The 19,910-nt window shown below is 35.7% G+C and overlaps 6 protein-coding genes and 1 non-coding gene across 7 annotated transcripts; 3 read left to right on the top strand and 4 right to left on the bottom strand.

The window, feature by feature from the left end:
• Positions 1–429: 429 nt before the first annotated feature.
• On the bottom strand, positions 430–2,984 carry LOC7457527 (laccase-11). Its single transcript, XM_002313811.4, has 6 exons — positions 2,840–2,984; positions 2,591–2,742; positions 2,251–2,495; positions 2,027–2,155; positions 878–1,801; positions 430–753 (listed from the first exon to the last, which is right to left on the bottom strand). Exons 1-6 carry the CDS (start codon positions 2,942–2,944, stop codon positions 623–625), a joined length of 1,686 nt encoding a protein of 561 aa, XP_002313847.4. The 5' UTR covers positions 2,945–2,984; the 3' UTR covers positions 430–622.
• A 523-nt stretch (positions 2,985–3,507) lies between these two features.
• Positions 3,508–4,762, top strand: LOC7457528 (uncharacterized). The gene is made up of 2 exons (XM_024608051.2): positions 3,508–4,187; positions 4,284–4,762. The coding sequence occupies exons 1-2, from the start codon at positions 4,063–4,065 to the stop codon at positions 4,612–4,614; spliced, it is 456 nt and encodes a 151-aa protein (XP_024463819.2). The 5' UTR covers positions 3,508–4,062; the 3' UTR covers positions 4,615–4,762.
• A 2,267-nt stretch (positions 4,763–7,029) lies between these two features.
• LOC7490033 (calmodulin-like protein 30) lies at positions 7,030–7,939 on the bottom strand. Its single transcript, XM_002313812.4, has one exon. It carries the CDS (start codon positions 7,794–7,796, stop codon positions 7,239–7,241), a length of 558 nt encoding a protein of 185 aa, XP_002313848.1. The 5' UTR covers positions 7,797–7,939; the 3' UTR covers positions 7,030–7,238.
• Positions 7,940–8,016: 77 nt separating this feature from the next.
• On the bottom strand, positions 8,017–10,887 carry LOC7457529 (protein disulfide-isomerase SCO2). Its single transcript, XM_002313813.4, has 3 exons — positions 10,413–10,887; positions 9,326–9,452; positions 8,017–8,305 (listed from the first exon to the last, which is right to left on the bottom strand). The coding sequence occupies exons 1-3, from the start codon at positions 10,806–10,808 to the stop codon at positions 8,232–8,234; spliced, it is 597 nt and encodes a 198-aa protein (XP_002313849.3). The 5' UTR covers positions 10,809–10,887; the 3' UTR covers positions 8,017–8,231.
• Positions 10,888–13,730: 2,843 nt separating this feature from the next.
• On the bottom strand, positions 13,731–16,775 carry LOC7457530 (probable LRR receptor-like serine/threonine-protein kinase At1g67720). Its single transcript, XM_024607977.2, has 9 exons — positions 16,544–16,775; positions 15,854–16,394; positions 15,263–15,726; positions 15,036–15,171; positions 14,753–14,824; positions 14,585–14,653; positions 14,405–14,476; positions 14,248–14,319; positions 13,731–14,039 (listed from the first exon to the last, which is right to left on the bottom strand). Exons 1-9 carry the CDS (start codon positions 16,614–16,616, stop codon positions 14,009–14,011), a joined length of 1,530 nt encoding a protein of 509 aa, XP_024463745.2. The 5' UTR covers positions 16,617–16,775; the 3' UTR covers positions 13,731–14,008.
• Positions 16,776–16,969: 194 nt separating this feature from the next.
• On the top strand, positions 16,970–17,042 carry TRNAR-CCU (transfer RNA arginine (anticodon CCU)). The gene has a single exon. It is a non-coding gene; the product is annotated as a tRNA-Arg (tRNA).
• Positions 17,043–17,595: 553 nt separating this feature from the next.
• On the top strand, positions 17,596–19,176 carry LOC18102110 (uncharacterized). The gene is made up of 6 exons (XM_052455829.1): positions 17,596–17,621; positions 18,243–18,317; positions 18,629–18,695; positions 18,835–18,954; positions 19,034–19,117; positions 19,153–19,176. Exons 1-6 carry the CDS (start codon positions 17,596–17,598, stop codon positions 19,174–19,176), a joined length of 396 nt encoding a protein of 131 aa, XP_052311789.1.
• The last annotated feature ends 734 nt before the right edge of the window (positions 19,177–19,910 follow it).

The following is a 19,910-nucleotide window of genomic DNA, read 5'->3' as shown; positions in this document are numbered from 1 at the left end:
ACTTTTCTCCGGGAAACTTTCCTTTTCCTTTAAAGGCTAAATTGCAACTCATTGATGTGGTTTTAATAAAAGCTTTAGCCACTTATTAAATTAAAAGAAGAAAAAAAACAAGACATTGTCATTAATTATAGCGTTACAGGCCACCACACAGACTTCAAATTTTGTGAAGATAGAGAATTGTGCTGCATGCAATCGCATTCATTACTATATGTAGGTATTTCAGGTGGATGGCTTGAATTCAATTAGAAAGTCATGTTCTGGAAGTCATCTTTTGGACTTAAACAGAGAAAAATGGTATTTGATAGGAAATATATGTGCTGTAAATTTATATATTTTCAAGTCATAGCTTTATATTTAGTTAAGGATCTTGAAAAGTATTCCTGAGCAGGATCTCCACTTGCTTTGAAAATCATTGTGCATCGACCAATGTCAAATGATACAAACCTGAAATGCTTTATTAATTTATTGCACAACAACACATCTCAATTACAATCACAAAGAATCCGGCACAAATAGTTAATTCTGGTCCTCCGTTTACATTTTAGCTCTTGCAGCTTTAAAGAAATTGTCACTTAGGAAATTTCGAACGTTCCAAATTATATCATCTGGTTTTGAACAGCTGCTAGCAAGGAGGAAGATCCTTAGGTGGAGGAAAAATAGATTGATCCGGGAGTTTTCCATTTTCGACAACAAAAGCTGTTTTCAATCCCCAGCCTGTGTGCAGTTCTAGATGACAGTGCATGAACCACACCCCTGAAAAGTAACAAACCACTTTAGATGACTAAACAACAAGAAAAACAATGAGCACAATTCTCTGCTAGTTTACGTTTAGTAAGTTGTGACATAAGAGGTTACATATTTGTGTTAATAAACTTACCTGGATTATCAGCCCTGAACCTTATGGCAGTCCATCCACCAGTAGGTACTCCAACTGTATTTCTCTCAGGAGGATCAACCAAGTTAAATTTTGCTGGGTCCCTTTTAGGATCAAAGTTTCCAATTCCGGTTCCAACAACGAAGAAATTGTATCCATGAAGATGGAAAGGGTGTGATTCAACAGTGAGAAGATTGGTGTCTTGTAGTACCAGTTGCACAGTTGAATTGTAGGCAATTTTACTAACCCTGGTGCCTAATGTAGTACCAAGATTGGCAGTAAGTGGTGCACCAGTATAATTGAATGGCGTTGGAGGGTTATCTGGGAAATCTAACCTAAATACTCCCTTGATGTTAAAGTAGTGAGCTTGAAGTAGACCAATTTGGGGCATTACAAAAGTGATGTTGTTCAAGGAGGCGGTGAGTTTTGTTCCGTTTAAGCAAGTTGGACAAGGGTTTATTCCTAGACCGATTGTGTAAAAAAGATGCCGGTCGACTATGAGAGGCACATTTGCTTGGAATTGTGGAGAGTTTAGACTTCTAAGCTTGGCATTGTAGCTACGCGCGAAAGCAGTGTCATTTGGTTCTGGTAGCTGAGGAAGGAGAGGAAGTACGGTGTTTGGGATGCCTTTATATTGCAATATAGCAGTGGCAGTTTTGTTATCTATGGAAAGCGGTGCATCCATGAAAGGTCTAGCAGCCATGAAATATCTGTTTGGTGTTTGTGTTGCTTGAACAAGAACATTTGTGGTTTGGCCGGGTGCAATTAGTATGGTTTGAGTTGTAAAGGGTTTGGTGTAAACTGCATCAATTTCTACCACAGTCATGTTGTGACCAGCAATAGCAAAGAAAAGCTCATCGTTGAGTGCAGCGTTGATGATTCTCAAGAGGTATGTCTTTGCCTGTTCAACCTCCAAGGTAAATGTATCTGCCCAAAAGAAAAAGGATAGGGCATGATAACATATCTCGGTGATCTTAATGTAGAGCATTTAGAAAATTGCTCTAAAATGTGTCATGTTATATTCAAAGTTTTACAGGTTTGATGCTAGAGGTTGTTTGGAATTACTTCAGATCATTGAAATAAACCTGGGAAATTTTTAGAAGTTGATCTATTAATCTTAAACGCAGGAATCATATCCAAAAATTTGCTCACGTTTCTCAGAACATGGGAAGAGTGGTCCTGGCTTCCCATTAATGGTATGTGCATCAGAGGCATTTGGCGGCAATCCCAGCTTGTTCCCTTGTTTTTCAATATCTTCAACATCATTGTTCCACCATTCTCCTACACATTTTCAAGAATCGTAGAAAAGAATTAGAAATTAATTTATTCTATAAGACATGAGTTCATTTATCAAGTTGTTGATTTCTCTGTCCCACCAAAGATTATGATTTCTTCTCTATGAGGCTGAGGGAAAGGAAATGGGGTCCCTGGCTTAGGCATGATAACAATAGCTCCATAGACTGTGGCCCTTAGCCATAAGATATGTGCATGCCACCATAGTGTTCCTCTTTGACCTGTTACATTAAAATCATATGTGTAGCTATGCCCTGTCTTGATAGGACATTGTGTTATATAAGCAGGTCCATCTGCCCAGCCATTACGAAATTGCTTTAGTCCATGCCTGCAAAAACCAACATGCTTTCCCATTAGAAAAATATGCATGATCTTTCACACAATTCATGAGTTTACAAACTGGCATCCATCCATTGATCATACCAATGAATAGACATGTTATATCTGGCGTGGTTGGTGACATTCACTAGAACTCTGTCACCTTCTCTTACATATACTGTTGGCCCTGGAAACCTCCCATTTACTGTGACAATGGGCTTGGCATGACACAGCCTGCTAACATTTTTCACTTGGATCTGAAATAAACAGAAAAAGCAGAAGAGAACGTCAGCAAGAAAGCAGAAATGCAACAGAAAGTGCATGGAACGCTAGTATTGATGTTTAAGCACTCACATCAAACTGGTATCTCTTGACAGCAGCTTCGGCCGGATGATAAATGAAGTAGAGGTAGAGAATATAAGAAGCCCAACAAAGTTTTTTTGACAACGCTGCTGCCATTTTGTTGGTCTAAATATTTTGAACGTAGCTAAAGTGTTATTTGATGAGACAAATGGAGTCCAAATCCGTTGGTATATATAGTAAGTGAAAGGGGTCAATCGGTTTGTTAAAGAGGGGAGGTGGTGTTGTTGAATTAGGTGGATGATGAGTGCTGATAGCATATCAAAGCTTGCAAGGAAGATTCTGATAGGGACTTCAAGAGTCTTAATTCAGCTTGAAGAAGAGAATAGAACAGCTGAGAATCCACAGGATATATTAAAAATAGTAGTGGTATACGAGCAACAAGCATGAGAGCTACCCATAGCCAAACATGTCTAACCTGAGCTTTACGTACCGTTAAGCTTGCCCAAATCTCTAATAAATTTCTAATCCTTGTGAATATAATTTTAACCATTTTCTGGCATTCCTAGCTGTTAATTCATGCACCTAATTTTCTTACTTTTGTTAGGTTTGATTGATAAAAGGAAAAGAAATTAAATTATGTGAAGGAAATAGAGGAAAGGGAAAAAAGTGATCACGAAACTTTCTCATGAAATAAGTTGGAAAAGAAAATTAAGAAATCATATTATTCACTATCACGGTACCTTGTGTGCCTGTTTTTTCTCGAGGATAATTCTTTCAATTTCATCCCACAAATGAGGAAAAAATTTTTGTGATATAAAAGTAAACTTGAGAATCTCATCAAATGACTTCCTCCCTTTTCTCAGCATTTCCCTTCTTTTTCCAATCTCATTTTAACGTAAAAAAAAAAAGATTAAAATTCTTTTCCTTTTCACCTCGATTGACATGGCTCTTCAATTATCTGATCAATTGTGTATTTTTGAAAATCTGTAGGAATTCTAAAATCCTTCTGGGTTCCTTGTAAAACATGATAGATCATGTTAGCAAAATCTACCCCTTGAATTCAAACAAAAGATATTCATTTTTCGTTAGTAAATGGTTAAAATGTTGTGGCTCATGTTTTTTATTAAATAGCTCTTTGATTCTGTATGAAAAATCTAATTTCTTGTCAGAATTAAATGGTTTAGTTGCAGCATTAAAATAACTAAGTTGTGATTGCAACCTTGCAGGGGTATCTGGAAATTTTGTTTTCTTTGTTAGAAGACAAAATTGCTCCGATGGGTACTGCTGGGACTCTAGACAGATTCAGAAATCTTCCTCACAAAATTGCTTATCAGATTCTTCTCTTTATTTCCATGGGAGAGCTTGCTCGATTCAGATTGGTTTCTAAGAGATGTAAAAGGTTGTGTTTCACTATCCCTCACCTGACTTTTGATAATAGGACTCACCGACCGATTGATCCAGATCGTCAAATCCAACATTACTTGTTTCTTAACAGATGGATGGATCTGCGTCAGGATGATGGCATCAAGATTTCAACATTGTATCTCAATCGGTCCTTCGAGGGAAGCTATTCTTACGAAGAATTCTACGTTGGCAAATTGTTGTCTCAGGCTGCGGGTTCTGAAGTTGAACAACTTAAGATAGAAGTTATTACCAGGTCTGATACTGCTTTTGAACTACCAGTTTCGGTCTTGAAATGCGAACCCTTGACGATTCTTATGCTTATCTTGACGAACCAAGGCATTGTGAGATTTCCCTCGTTATCGTCTTCTTATTTCTACAATTCTCAAACAATTAAAGTTAGAAAATGTACATCCAGAGTATGAGTTTATTAGAGATTTGGGCTCAAGCTTCTGCAAGTGATTGAAGGTTTTGCAACTTTTTAAATTGAACTGAGCTAAAACAAGTTACCATCTGCCAACCTCGCCAACACAATATCGGTGTTGGACCCATTAAGTCCCAACGCATCATGGGTGTAGGACCAGGAAGTTTACAGTTTCAAGTTTTTTTCTAAACATGGACGTTGGATACATTTCTAAGTATGAGTTTTGTACCCTTAAAAAACTGAAACTTCTTTTTAACTTTTTCTTAAGAATTTTTTTAAAGTACTGGTTCAGTTTTTTCAGCCTTCTAAATTTATATATCTTAATCTTTGAAGCATTAACAAGAAGAAACATCATTATTTTTGAAATTTAAAGTTTTTTTTATTTACTTATTATCATTATCACTTGTAATTATTAATTTAATCATCGAAAAATCTTTAAATCCCACCGATAAAAATTGTTTTACAGGTTTTAGAATTTCTACTATTAATTTCATAATTCATAGGCTAAGAAATAAGAAATATTAACATAAATATTTGATTAACTACTATCCAAACACCAAATAAAATCACTTTTAAACATATTAGATTTTGGACATCATCATCATCAGTAATGCATGTCTTCAGTTTTTTTTTTTTTTTTTCTTCAATGATAGACGCACACATGACTTGTTATGTCTTACAATTTTTGCAGAGAATCCTACTTGTCTTGTTTTGGCATGGTATCCTTACAACCTTGGTTCTTCTTTAACACTCTCCGCACCTAAACTTAAGAATATTTTATGGTATGGATATCCCGTCAATAGTTATCAATCTTATACGATATCAGCGTTTTTGGAACGTTTCAAATGAATTTCACTAGCCTTTCACTAGCCTTCCTTACACATATCTTCCCGATTTATCGCAAGTTCTCCATTGTGGCTTACATCAGATTGTTCAGAAGAAGAAAAAAAGGCCATCGAGCTGTGTGTGTGAGAGAAAAAGAGATAGTGAGTGGTGTGAGTATAACTAAAAGAAAGGAGTTTCCAGAGTGTAAATATTAACAACTTACCTTTTGGTGTATCATAGAAGGTGTGCAAGTGTTATTATAATAAAAAGTTAGCAGCACTACTGCTGTCCTAAATCGTACAAGTGGTATCAGAGCCTTGCGCCAAGTTCAACATTTAATCACAGCTTTTGTCCAAATCAATCCCAACAATAGGAACACCTAATATGAAATCCCTGCGCCTATTGGAACGCTGGCCTCTGCCTTTTTCTTCTTCTCTCAAGCACAAACTATTTTAGTTTTCTTTTCCAAGACCATTATTTCACTGGCATGCTAGGCCCATTTAATGGTGTAAGACATTTTCTGTGTTATGAAAAACAATTTTCACTTTAAGTTGTGTGTGAGTTTTCAAGTAATTGGGGAGAATTTTTATTCAATCTTTGATCCAAGTCTACACGTCGATTTTCTGATGATAATCCATAAAAGGCTGAACCTCCTGTCTATGTTGATGTTATAAGATAATTGTAAAATATTTTATTCTGTAATACTCTGAGAAGTTCAGATTTGGTTGGAAAGTTCTGCTTTAGTGTGTTTTAACAACCTGCCAATTCTTTTCTCACGGGCTTCAAGTAACGCCATTAGTTCATACATGGAGAGCTTGGCGTTATCTATGGATTCTTGTATTTCTGCAACAACATGCTCAAATTTCCGGGGCAAATTCTTAGTTCCTTCCCAGTATTTGTTTGTTGGATTTCCATGAATTCAAAACTAGATTATTAAAATTTCTCCAGGGTTTGGAGCTGCATAGAAACAATCTTGTTGTGCTTCCTTGAAATATCTGTACATAACTTCCTGGGTAGTGGGCAGCCATTGCCTTCTATGCCCCAAAAGTCGAGGATAAATGTTTCTCTTGTATTGTTTTAATTGCACAGTCTCCTGTCAAAAGGACGCCTCTGAATTCTGCAAGTCTTTAGAAAACATTTGGAACTTTAAATCTAGCCATGATATCGTTCTTGCAATGTTTCAGGCACCTAGGCCTGTATCTTGTTAATCATTTAGAGGAGTAAAATAGGAAAAAAAAACCTTCTGCCCTTACTGAAAAATGGCGTTTCCTAAGGATTCCGAGTGAAAAGAAAATGGCCAAACTAAAGAAACAAAGCAGTTTATAAATGATTTATCCAGGATGAAGGTTTTTTACTTAAAATCTCATGCCTTATATTTGGAGACTGGGATTATTGGTCAACAAGTTTTTACTAAGAAAAAGGCATTGATAATCTCTGTAGACGTACTTGATTATTAGAAATGAATTTTTTCCTCTTTAAAATCAAGTACTCGTATATATAAAAAGAAAGTTCCTATGATTTTAAAACATAAGCAAGTATATAGAATAAGGGTTTTTATATATATATATATATATATATATATATATATATATATATATATATATTTTTATTTTGCAAATCCCAAATAATAAGAAAAAAGCATATAAAAAAAAGTTATTATCATGATTAATGAGATAACCAAGCAAAGGATTCTAGAGAGAAAAAAAGCTTCTACGCGAAGTTTTGACCGGAGCACATACATAGAAAATCAGAGAGGATACAAATAAGAGAATTGGATTTCCGCAAGCATGACCCTCCATCTTAACCACTAGTCATAGATCGAGTCATCATTGTCATAAACTCGTCCATGTTAACCATACCATCACCATCAATGTCCACTGCGTTCACCATTCTCCGGCAATCCTCTAGGCTGCACCTCTCACCAAGACGCCTCAGGACTTCCATAACTTCCTCTGCACTTATCTTACCATCTCCGTTCGAATCAAATGTCTGGAAAGCAGTCTGAATGTCTGTTGTCCTAATTCCTCCTCCCTTCTTCTGCGCTTCCACAAACTCTTTGAAATCAATGAATCCATCTCCATCCAAATCAACAACCTGGAAAATTTTTGGCACTTCTCCAAGCATGTTACCCTGTCCCAACGCTCTCAGGGTATCCTTGTACTCTTGCTGAGAAATCTTGCCATCTTTGTTGGAATCAAATTTATCAAAAACTTGCCTCATTTCCTTCATATTTGGCTGGAAAGTGGACAGCATGCCAGAGCTTTGTCTATCCCGGGAAGAAAACAATCGAGATGGCTTTCGCAAAAACTTGTTCCTTGAAAGCTTGTACTGGAACTCTAGAAAGCTAAGGTTTGCCATTTCCCTGTTGATGTTTGGGAGAACAGTTGATAGCTGCAAAGTTTTACTCGGCCGTGAACGCTATAACAGCTGATGTATTTGATGCCTATGATCAAGGACACATGGAAGATGACCATATATTTAAAGCTTGCATAGAGGAAAAAGTCAGTTTTTCCTTGCAAGCAAATACATCACAAGATTCTGAACTGACACGTAAGATAAACAAAGAACAAAGCTGTGGTTATAGAAAATGGAATACAATTGGGAAAAGAATAATTCTTTGCAAAAGTTACAATGAATTCCTTGAGTTTCTTATCCAAATTCTCCTTTTGAAGATTCTCCTTTTTCTCTCTCTTTAAATGTAATGACTAGTCTACATGAAGAATGTTAACAGTTGCAGGGAACTTATTGGTTACAATTAGATATACTCCCGGGGCACAAAAAACTTGTCATAGGTCAGGATGGCTTTCCATTGTCTAATTCCTCCATTACAGCAATGTCCTTCCGAGCTGTTATCTTTTGTACGTATCCTGCATCATAACAGTATTGAAAGTCAACTTCAAAAGGTAACTCATCCTGCATCATAACAGTATTGAAAGTCAACTTCAAAAGGTAACTCCACAACAGGCAAAAGGAAAAATGCAAACCACGATGTCATTGTTCAGAATATTGAGCCGATGCTCACGAGAGATTATTTCAAGTTCTCCTAAAATGCTCTTAAGTAATTTAATAATTAAGAAGATATAGAGAGTATACATGGTGATAAAGAGAGAAAGGGGACCAAGACCATGTGAGAATATCTTTACTCCCCCAACCCACGAAGAGAAAAAAGCAATATGAAAAAGTTATCTGAACTTTAACCCTTCCTAAATTCCCCTGACAAGGCTTCCTAAGAGAATAAGCTGTCAATGGAACCCTTCTCTGCTTCTAGAATCAGAAAAGGGGAATTTCCAAAACTTGTTGCCAAACATTTCCCTAGGGATTACATATTCTGTTTAATCAACCAAACCACGGGCCTCACAGATTTGCACACCTAGCAAACTGCAATCATATAGGACAAAACAAAAGCCCACAATTTAGACATCACTACCTCAATCATATAGGTAAAAAGAGATAAACACTGTTAGAAAAAAAGACACTTATACATACCTTTGCTCATATTAATCAATCCAATCCTGAGATCATGTAAGCTTTGCAGGTAATCAAATTTTGAGTTCTTTTTTTATGGGATCAAATAATGAGTTCTGATTTCTACTTCAAGATATATAACTCATCACATACATTTTAAAACTTGGTTTTACATGCAATCAAGAACATCAAACATGTTAATCCATGCTGGTGTAGAAATCAGGATTCATTTTTATATATTTGTTTATCCAGGTATCCAAAGGGCTAACTTGTATGGATGGTGATGCATCCATGTTTACAGCTTTGAAATGATATAGCAGCTTGGTATTGTGAGAGATGAATATCATGTCATCCCTAGCATTTCTCATTTTCATACAGTGAATTTTGAATAAAGGTTGTGGGCTAGCAAAGAAGAAAATTACCAATTCCAAGGCATGGTACACATTTGCAGGTAACCTCCTTCCCCCTTTTATTATAATAGCTGACAAACCCTGAACCCTGGCAACTTCGACACTTTCCAGTCCACTCATAAACCACCTCTCTGCAATCCTACAATTCCAGAAATTAGATTCAGAACTACATTCATGAGGCACCTGATAGCCATAAATAATAACATGGTGTCACAAAGTAGTACAAAACCTGAAATATTAAACATCCACTTGTTGAGCTCGGTTTAGAACAACAAATAATTTTAAATTGCTCCAACCACCATGCAGCCTCTATTCACCAGTTACAGTACTTTCGAGAACAGAAGTCTTTCTTCTAGACTATTGTCCCTTAGCTTCATTAGATTTCCTTGGAATTAAGAATGGAATGTGAATAAGAGTCTGATTTCATCCCAAATTTAATATTATGTTCCTCTACTAGTCATGCCATTTAACTTTTTACCAAAAACAAGTAATTTGCCTAAATCAACATGAAATATCTCATTTCACCAGAAATTCTAATTCTTGAGTAACTCAACATAAGATCTGATTCCATTCCAGATATATTATTCTGTTTCTGTCTTGTGAAATTCTAATTCTTGAGTAACTCAACATAAGATCTGATTCCATTCCAGATATATTATTCTGTTTCTGTCTTGTGAAATTCTAATTCTTACCTACTAATGACAAACCAAACAGCATTTCACGGGAACCAAAAAAAAGGGTTCCAATTCCATTCCTAATTCTACGCAAACCAAATGTGGCCTTCACTAGTTGTTTCACCAAAAATATATTCTCCTTTCAATCTTACATTTGTACGTGCAAGAATTTAAGTGCTGAAGAGGCTTAAAATGAAGCTATATTGGCCAAATACCTTAACCTAACTCTACATTTCTTGCTATATCTACAATGGATGCACAAATTAATTCCGAGAGCAAGCAAAACACTGGGAAAAAAACTCTAAGTTGAACATGACAATGAAACGAAATTGCCAAATAATCCTAATTAGATAATAAAAAAAACCATCACTATACTTATCATGAATTTTGCAAATGTAGCAGCATTAAATAAATAATTGTTATACCTCAACTTCAGGATCACAACTTAACCGTTTATCAATCTCTTCAGGAGGCACAGGTTTAGAATCAGGATAAGTCATTGGGAGAGGTAAAGCATCTTCATTATCTGCCAAATAACTCTCTCTGTTTCTTGACCATTTCTTTTCTCTTGCGTTCACTCTTACGCTGCTGCCACCACTATTTCCCCCAAACCCCTTCCTCTCGCCATCTGCGGAAGCGGCTCCATCTAGTTCTTGTCCAATCCTGATGCTGCCTCCGCCAATGGAAGCATCAGCAGCCGAGGTGAATTGAAGCCACCGCGGGAATGAGAGGTCTCCGGCTGCAGAGCAGCGGAAAGAGCGGGTTCTATTGAAGGTGGGTTTTGAAGGGAGGAAGAGAGAGGTAGGGCTTATAGATAGCATTTATAAGAAAGGAATTAGGACAGTGAAATGGAAGATTTATGGTTCTTGGGTTTGCTCTGGTTTCTTGTTTTTTTTTATATATATACATGGGGATAATATATTTAGATTAATGTTAATTTCCACATGACATCAGCTTTTCTTGTTAGTTCATTGGCCCTTGAAAACGACAAAAAAGTTTTTCTAGTTGATAAATACTAGGAGAAGAATACCAGGAGAAGTCCAAATTCTCTATCCAAGCCCAAACTCATATTAACCCAAACCCAACAAAATTAATCTAGTATTTAAAAAACAAATTGCAAGAAAAATTTATTTTCCGCTCTCTTTTCTTTCCTCCTTGCCGTGACATCCTTAAAAACACAAAGATATTTTGGTTTTTAAGACAAGTAAGTGTTTTTCTTTTTGTTATTTTTTATTATGATTTGTTTATAAAAAAATTAAAGAAGAAATTATGATTTTGTTATGATTATGATGATTGAATGATTTAAAAGTTTAAATTAATGTATTAAGGTGTTAGTTAGACTGAAATTAATTGATTTGATGTTTGGATTATGGGTTTATTGAAGAACATAAGGTTTATTTTGGGGATTTGTGGTTTTGGAAACTAGCAAATCGAGATTCTGGAAATCCTAATCAACCAGCCAACTAGTTTTGCTTGATACTGCTAGTCGACTGGTTGGTCTAAATTGATCGACTGGTTGATCTATGATAGTGGTTGACTGATTGGTCATTCTGATTGACCAAAAGTTTTATGGGTTCTATTAGGTTTGATCAATTTGGATTATGTTCGGGATCGATTGAGTGAGATAATCCAACCTTATATTTATGTTTTAGTCTCTAAACTTAGATTTTTAATCTTTTATGTTACTTTGCTTCGAGTCGTTTTTTATTATTTTTTGTATCCGTTATAAGTTTTGTTGATGTTCCTCTTAACGATCTTCATTAGTCTTCGGTTCTGCATTTGTTATCTTTTGTTCTTGTTTTTCGGATGAATGAAATAATCTTTAATATGCATATAATATAAATAATATATGTATGTTGATTATATAATGAGTACAATTTATTAATTCTTGAATATTTGTATATATTGTTTTATTATATGAATACTCATCTATTCTTGAGTTTCACACTCGTATTTTGTCGAATTAAATTCTATTTGATATGATATACATCACTTTGATAAATATTAAAAGTATCTATTATATCTTGATAACGGTATACTTGTCAATAACTCCATGTTATGTATATGTGCATAAAGTATTATGTATACTTAGTTAGTGAGAGAAGCATCAGCTTATAACGATTGATCCTCCCACAGTGATCACCTTCGAGTGTCATCTAGTCATATTTGGATGTCATCTGATCTCTAATATATATTCCATTATTTTACAATAATATGTTTAATATGTATATTTATATCAAGATATATCGACTTGCAAACTATTAATATATAAGATATATGTTAAATGTTATTCCTTCACTGAGTTGGTTGAACTCATCCCTCCTTTTAATACTATTTCAAATTCTTAGTTTCTATTAGCAGTTAGATTTTGTTGAGTGTTCTTACTTCTCTAGTTTTAGTCGGTATGTCTTACTTGTTTCGCGAGGCTTTTTTTTAGTTTTGATTCGATATTTTAGATACTCCACTATTATCTTATTTTAATTAAGTTTTGATTTTGACAATGTTTGTTATGAATTACTTATTTTATTTTATCTAATGATAATTTTTTTTGAAATATTATTTGATTTTGACAATGTTTGTTATGAATTACTTATTTTATTTTATCTAATGATAATTTTTTTTGAAATATTATTTGATTTTATTGGTTTTGAAGAATATAATATTTTAAAAGATATTGCAATAATTATGAAATTTTTATATAATTTGTTTTTGATAAGAATATTCCGAAGCTTCTATACTGTCAGTTAGGGACTCAAGATTTGGATGGTGACATCGCAGGTATTTTTCCTGCAAGAAATTTTGGTGTAATAAGCAGTGCAATAAGTGTGCGAATTGGCTTGCAAATTATGATTTTCACCGACCATTAAGTTTTCATGTCTTATTATTTATATCTTATTAAATCTGCTCCGTAGGTATTTTATTTTTATTAAAGTTATAGGAGTGGCTTTACAACGAAATTATTATATGTAATTTTCTGTTATTTGGGCTTTCAGCCCCTTTCTTAAAAAAGGGAGTGGAAAAAATTTTGATTTGTTTTTTATTTTGGATTCAAATATAAGAGGAGATTAAATAAATTTTTATGTATATATATAACTGATTGGAAGAAAAAAAATAATATGGAAGTTAGTTTGAGAAATCCAATATTAAAAGGAAGACAGCAAGTCGGCAATTTGTGTCTGGGACGGTCAAAAAATCTGTAAATTGTAATGGTAGCTGGGAAAGAAAGGTTCATACCGTGTTTAGGAGAAGACATGAATGGAATATTTGTTTTTATGTTTTAAAAATTTTTTGCAAAAATTTTTTTTTAAAATTTTTTATTTTAACTTAATATTTTTGATATTTTTAGATTATTTTGATGTGTTAATATTAAAAAAAAATTAAAAAAATTATTTTAATATATTTCCAAGTAAAAAATACTTTAAAAATTAATTATTACCATATTTTTAAACACGACGAGCACAAATTATGGGATTTAGAAATGAGGTTCGTTTTCAACTTTTGCTATAAATTGCAGATGAAACACTCATTAACCACCTGTTATAACCAAAACACAGCTGCATTGTTGAAGATCTAAAATAAATTAAGAAATGGGGAAACAGAAGAAAGCATTTGGTCCTCTTCTGCCAGCGTCAGATGCCCAGAATGGCAACATCAATTCGCACATAAAGCGGTATGTTCTTTTCTCAAGAGAAATTGCTTTTCTCCTCCACCAACGACCTCCTAGTCCTCCTAGGGGGGCATCATAAGCAATCATGTAGTTTTATGTAGCATTTAAAATATGTTAAGTCTTGTGTACAACTTTCACTGTAATTGCAATGCAATGTTGCAAAATCACATTGTTAGAACGCACTCACACAACTTAGACATTGTTACTATGATACATCTGATCTCTTTCCTGTCCCTCCAGAATTATGGGTTCCAATCACATTAGGCCCTAAAATCTTCCCAGTCACATCCTTAAGTGGTGAAGGAAAAACTTGCTGCGCCCCTCTCCTTGGTTCTCCATTTGCGTTATGCTTACTCAGGAAGAGTGATGATTCCCAGGAGACACCCTATAACAAGAACAGAATCACCATTAGAGGTAAATACAGCTTGACTTTATTAGCAGCAATGAAATCTATGGAACATTGTCTATAAACTTTGATTTTAACAGTTGAGTGCCATATCCAGAAAATTGTAGACACAAGATATGACATTTTTCATATAAATATCATGCTAAAACAATCGCTAAAAGAAAGCAGCTTTGTCCATAGTTCATACTGAATATTTAAGCCCTTCTTATTTCGCAGCGAATCTGGGACCCTGCCATCAAGATTGTTATTTTGGAGGAATCTGTCAACCAGAGATAGAATATGTTTAGCTGATAGTGTTAATAATACGATGTGTATAACTTTTTTGGCGATAAGGATGAACTTACAACTCGTGAAGCTGCCCAAGTTGGCCTAAAGATTGAGGAATCGTCCCTTCGAGCTTATTGTTTTCCAAATGCCTTCATGAGATCATAAATGGACAAATATCACAAATCTGCAACAAGTACAAGGAACCTAAAGAAGCTAATCATAAATGAAGCAATTAAGGAATCATTCCTAGAACATACAGAGTTTGTAGCTCTTTCAGTGTGCTCAAGTTTGGGATGGAACCTGAGAGTTTGTTCCCTCCTAGCCAACTATAAGCAGAATATTCAAATTCAAAGTTATCACTGTTGATCAAACAACAAAAACGAGTACTTGGATTCAAGCATAATTAAGCAGGCTAAGTTTCTTACATATGGGTGACTGCAGTTAGATTGGCTAGGCTTGAGGGTAGTGACCCAGAGATGCCCATGCTTGTAAGGTTCCTTCATGCAATACAGAAAACAAAAAAAGTAGCCCAACAGAGTTAGTTATGCTTTGGTTGATTTTCCAATTGAGTTCTGTAGAACTGTAATTTTATTGCAGAACTGATATGCCTTAACCAAGTTCAAAGATCTATAACACCTGCTAACGTACCTTGTTCAAGTAGTTTAATTTAAGCTCATTAAAATAAGTGGTAAATTAAAGTGAACTTACAAAGCAACAACTCGAGCCAATTTATCTTGGGAACATTTAACTCCTGTCCACGAATTCTCTGGAGGCAGGCAAGGGTCGCCACTCCAATCGGACGGTGGATTAACAAACCTTCTTGCTAAATTTTCCATTGCCATCACTACGAAATATGGAAACCAGAGAACTGTCAAGACAAGGCAAGAAAAGACCTTCCACAAATAGGTGGTCATAACTAGGCAATAATGGGCTACCATCTCTTGTTAGAGTTCTTCCACCAAGAGGCAAAATGTGATATATTTCACCAGCATTGATCACAGGTCCAACAGGTATATTGTTCCCTGGAGTCAAGGTGATTTCTGTCTGCCCAGAAAGAGGCCACTCTGACCCATAAACAGTCACGCCGTTTGCTGTCACATTGAGATCCTTGTAAAAATTCTGTCCATTAATAGAAACACTGAAGACCCTCCAGCTGTATGGGCTCGGTGTCCGGTTGTCCTGGAAATAGAGTGCGATGTAGTATTTGGTGCTGGGAAGCGACACTGGTGGCCACTGGATTTTTATTGTCTTTCCTCTGCTTGTTGTGATTGCTGATGCGAATGCTCTCTGAGGAGGAAAGTTCCAAAACTCTGAAGAACTAATATTGTTTTGGCATTCAACAACAGGGTTCTGATCTATATATGGCTGCCACAACCGGTTGAATTGATCATCTGGAAAACTAGGTTCAATTGTTTTTACATATTCACCATCAGAAGTCTCCAGTATGTTTTCACTAGTTTTTCTTTAAAGAAAAAAGACATAAACTAATAAAGGAAAAGAAATGAATAGCAGGCTAATTTGCATACCCAATTATTTCTTCATCTGCTCCAAAATTGTCTCGAGCAACAGTAACAAGCGCATACTTTGAAAAATCTGTCGAATTGTACACCGAATTTCCAAGGTACTCTATTTCAAGAGCTGATATAAAAGGACTAGAAGTAGTGTGCACATTTCTTGCAAGACAAACACTCAATGTCTTAGCCAATGAAGCCACAATAATCTCATAATATGAACTCATCCCATTCGCATAATCTTCTGTGGTATTGACAGTGCTCCATTTAGTCCCTTGAATAATCTGGTCAAATACTGGAGGCTCTTTCCCCCCATCATAACCTCCATAATAATAGGTAGTCCTAACTAAATATTTCCCTCCTTTGATCACAGGAAGTACATAGCAATATTTTTTTGCTGAGGTATCAGGAAAGAAGCGCAATGTGGACAATACAGGCAATACATCTGCTGTTTTGATGGCTGATTTGTTTCCAACAGATATGAAACCTTTGTCCGGAATGTATTTGAGGTTGCCATGAGTTATGTCCTCGGACGCACCACAATTTAATTGAAAACCTGCATTACAAGGTTGTCATGAACCAAAGCAATAATCATGCATAAAATGTTCAGCTCTATCATGTATAGAAAGCAAAGAAAAAAATATATTTGAAGACAGAATAGAACGACATGAGAAAAAAGGTTTACATAATGTTGTTAGTTGTTACCTCCAGGAGCAGGGAGTGGATGGACAGAGAGGGGGATGCACACAAGCCATAGGAGGAAGATGGAAAGGGACATTGTGGGGTTGGGAAAGGGAACCAGAAAGAATGGAAAATTGGCAAGTTTTGTTTAGTTTTCCCTGGGGCATTGCATGTTCCCAATTCCAAATGGGACACGTCCAAGGCTGTGCTTGAAGATAGAAATGGCAAAATGGTATTATTGGCAAGTTTTGTTTGATTTTCCCTGGGGCTCCAATTCCAAATAGGACACGTCCAAGGCTGTGCTTGAAGATATAAATGGCAAAATGATATTGAATCGCGTGCTTGACCAGGTCACTCACCCCCTTGATGTTTATTTTTTATTTTTTGGTTCTCTCGGAGCAGGTTTTGTGCTTTGGTAAATAATATTTATGACATTTACATGGCATCTACGCGCCTGTAGCTCAGTGGATAGAGCGTCTGTTTCCTAAGCAGAAAGTCGTAGGTTCGACCCCTACCTGGCGCGATCCTACCATTTTTGGGCCCCATAAATTCGAGTATGGGCCGGCGGCTCCTTCTTGGCCCAGTTCTATATATATCTCAGAAAATCAGAGACCATCAATTTCGTTCTTTCTGATTCAGCCGCCATCTTCGCCGGATGAAGGCTTTACTAGCAAACAACGATGTGAGTTTGTTAACGAAGATAAAGTCAAATCTTTGGTGGAAATACGGAGTAAAGACTCAATTCTATGCAAATTAAGGCAGATGTTCCTAATAATATAGAGAAAGATGACCTTATAGTCAGTGGGTTTCTTTGTTTTTGGTATTAGCAAGAAAATACAGGGAAAATGGCATCTTTGGTTGTATAAGCTCTTGGTTCTTGTTGCCTTTCAATTTTCATAGAACCAGATATTGACATTGTTTTATTAGCAGGTAGACAGGCTTCAGAATATGTAAAATATTAACATGGTGATTGTATGAAAACTCTTATTTCTGTGGGCCCTTTTGATTGTGTTGGTTAGGGCGTCTAGACAACGAAATTTTTCATCGAGTGCTCTTTACATCTTATTTGGTCGGAGATGTACAAAGGAGTTCAGATATCACAGTTTGAACTCAGTTTAGCTTAATTAACTGTTAGTTTAACATTGTAAATAATGCAGGGGAGATGAGGGAAGACATAGCTAGAAGATTACTTAATCTGATTCTTCAAATTCGCCTACCAGTAAAATCACACTTCATTCATTATTCGAGACTTGATGCGGAAGTTTACTCCTTTATATATCGGGTCTTGACTCTTGAGAACTGAACACTGCAACTCTGAGTCTGCGATTTTGTGTTCTCTCAACAAGATTTCTCTTCTTTAGTGATTTTCACCAATTGATACAAGTACTGCACTCTTGTCAGATGCATATAATCTAATTTGCCTATCACTTGGTTAGAAGTGGTTACAAGACTCAGCTTAGCCCAAGGGGCCGGTTGACCTAGGATTTGAATTTTTTTAAAAGACACTAAAACTATGATATTAAGGGTTTGTTTTTAACACCAAAACAATGTTACTATGGTAAAAAACAAAAAAAAAAAATAGTTTTGCATGACACTTGACCAGGCCGGGTTTTACACATCTATGGTTTCAAGCGCCTGTTGGTGATTACCATCCAATACCTCTTATAATGACAATGAACAAGACTTTATAAGCCTTTTTATTTGGTTTCTTTCTTGTGATTAGATGTTCGCGTTACAATCGTTTTAGGGCAACATGCAAGAAGTTTCATGAAGTCCTCTTGGATCTTGCCAACCATTGGTGATACTTTGAGATGAACTGCCTAAGCAGCTCTTTAACCTGTCCATTTTGTGGGAAAATGTTATTGAGGATTGCTGAAAAACATATCGTTTGAGCAAGTGCATGAAGGAGAACTGAATTCTTAGCATAACAGTAAGAATAAAGTTTGTGCATTAAATTAAAGAAATGGCCATCCTATCAGGTTCGTGATAGAAATTTCTTAATTTTAAATTTGGAACATTTTTATTGAATCAGCTGTGACCTACTAGCTTCTGAGAAATATCAACCTTGCGTGTGCCTTTAGGCTCCTAAAATACTTTTTTATCTTGCAGTGAACTTCTAGATTCTATGCAAGCTGGAAAGCTAGAACCAGAAGTTGCATTTCTCAATGCATCACTTGTATGTTTCCTTACAGAAAAAACTTTAATCAATCCAGCCTGTTGTTTTCTTTCTATATATCTTTTTTTGTGGATCGGCCTTCCGGGCTGCACTTTGGTCAATTTTATTTTAATGTTGCATATATTGATTGCTGTGACAGATACCAGATGTTTTCCCTCTTCTGGCAGCAGCACATAAGACTCTTATAGCGTCCAGGGATTCACTGGCCACACGCACTTTTCATTCTGAGCTAGTTTATAATTACTCAGGATCTAAGCATGTAATTCCCCCCTTTTCACTGCTTGGTGACTGCTTTCTCTTGTTTATAACTTTTTCTTTAGCTTCTTTTTTATCCCTAGATTACAGAATCCCTGGAAAGATGTGTAATCTCCAATAGCACCACATACATCCTGGCAGCTCGCGTCAACGCTTCTCCAGATGAGGTGAGGATTTCTTATAAATGTCGCTTCAATATCAGCCTAAATATTTCATTTCTAACTAAAAAGACACCAATCATTTTGGTTGCACTCTATTATAGATGAAAGCTGTAGAGAAACTTATCAAAGGGAAAGAAATCGAATTAGAGGAACTGGAAGGAGAGCAAACCAAGCTCAAATGCAGAAGGTTAGTTGGGTGTGACCATCTTTGGTAAAATAACACTAGTTATGTGGTTTGCTATGTCTTGATATTGCTTCTAACTTTGTTTCATATGTTTGTCAGCACTACAAAATTTCTGGCTTGGAAGTAGGAATATCCTCTCCTGCAGATGTCATTACCTGCCGGATAGCTGGCCGCGATGCTTTATAAGAAAGATAAATTACTATGTATATACATGTAGTTGTAGATTTTGCTGTAAACTTCTACCTGGTTGTCGGTTTCATGGTGTGTTGCCTTATAAATTAACAAACTTTATCTTAAAAAAAATTTGCCATCAATGCTTTAAGATTTTTGCTTTTTTGGCCCCAACATCCATGCAGGTTTCAATTGGAATGTGTTGTGACTGATGAAGAAGATGCAACAAGCTTTCTTTTGGTCGAGAAGGCTGCTGAGAACTTTTTTGGTTCGTCAGCACATCATTATGTTTACAACAAGAAATTTAGCAATCCTTTTGTCATCACATCTCCAATGATTACCGCGAGCTTAGAAAAGCTTCATCTTTCAGCTTAGATTTGGTGCTTCCAAGGCTGGTGGAAATCGATGCGACATAGTCGTCTATAAAGATTTGATGATGTCCCT

Source organism: Populus trichocarpa, chromosome 9, assembly GCF_000002775.5.
Source record: "Populus trichocarpa isolate Nisqually-1 chromosome 9, P.trichocarpa_v4.1, whole genome shotgun sequence".
Taxonomy (NCBI): domain Eukaryota; kingdom Viridiplantae; phylum Streptophyta; class Magnoliopsida; order Malpighiales; family Salicaceae; genus Populus; species Populus trichocarpa.
This window is presented reverse-complemented; position numbering and strand designations above follow the sequence as displayed.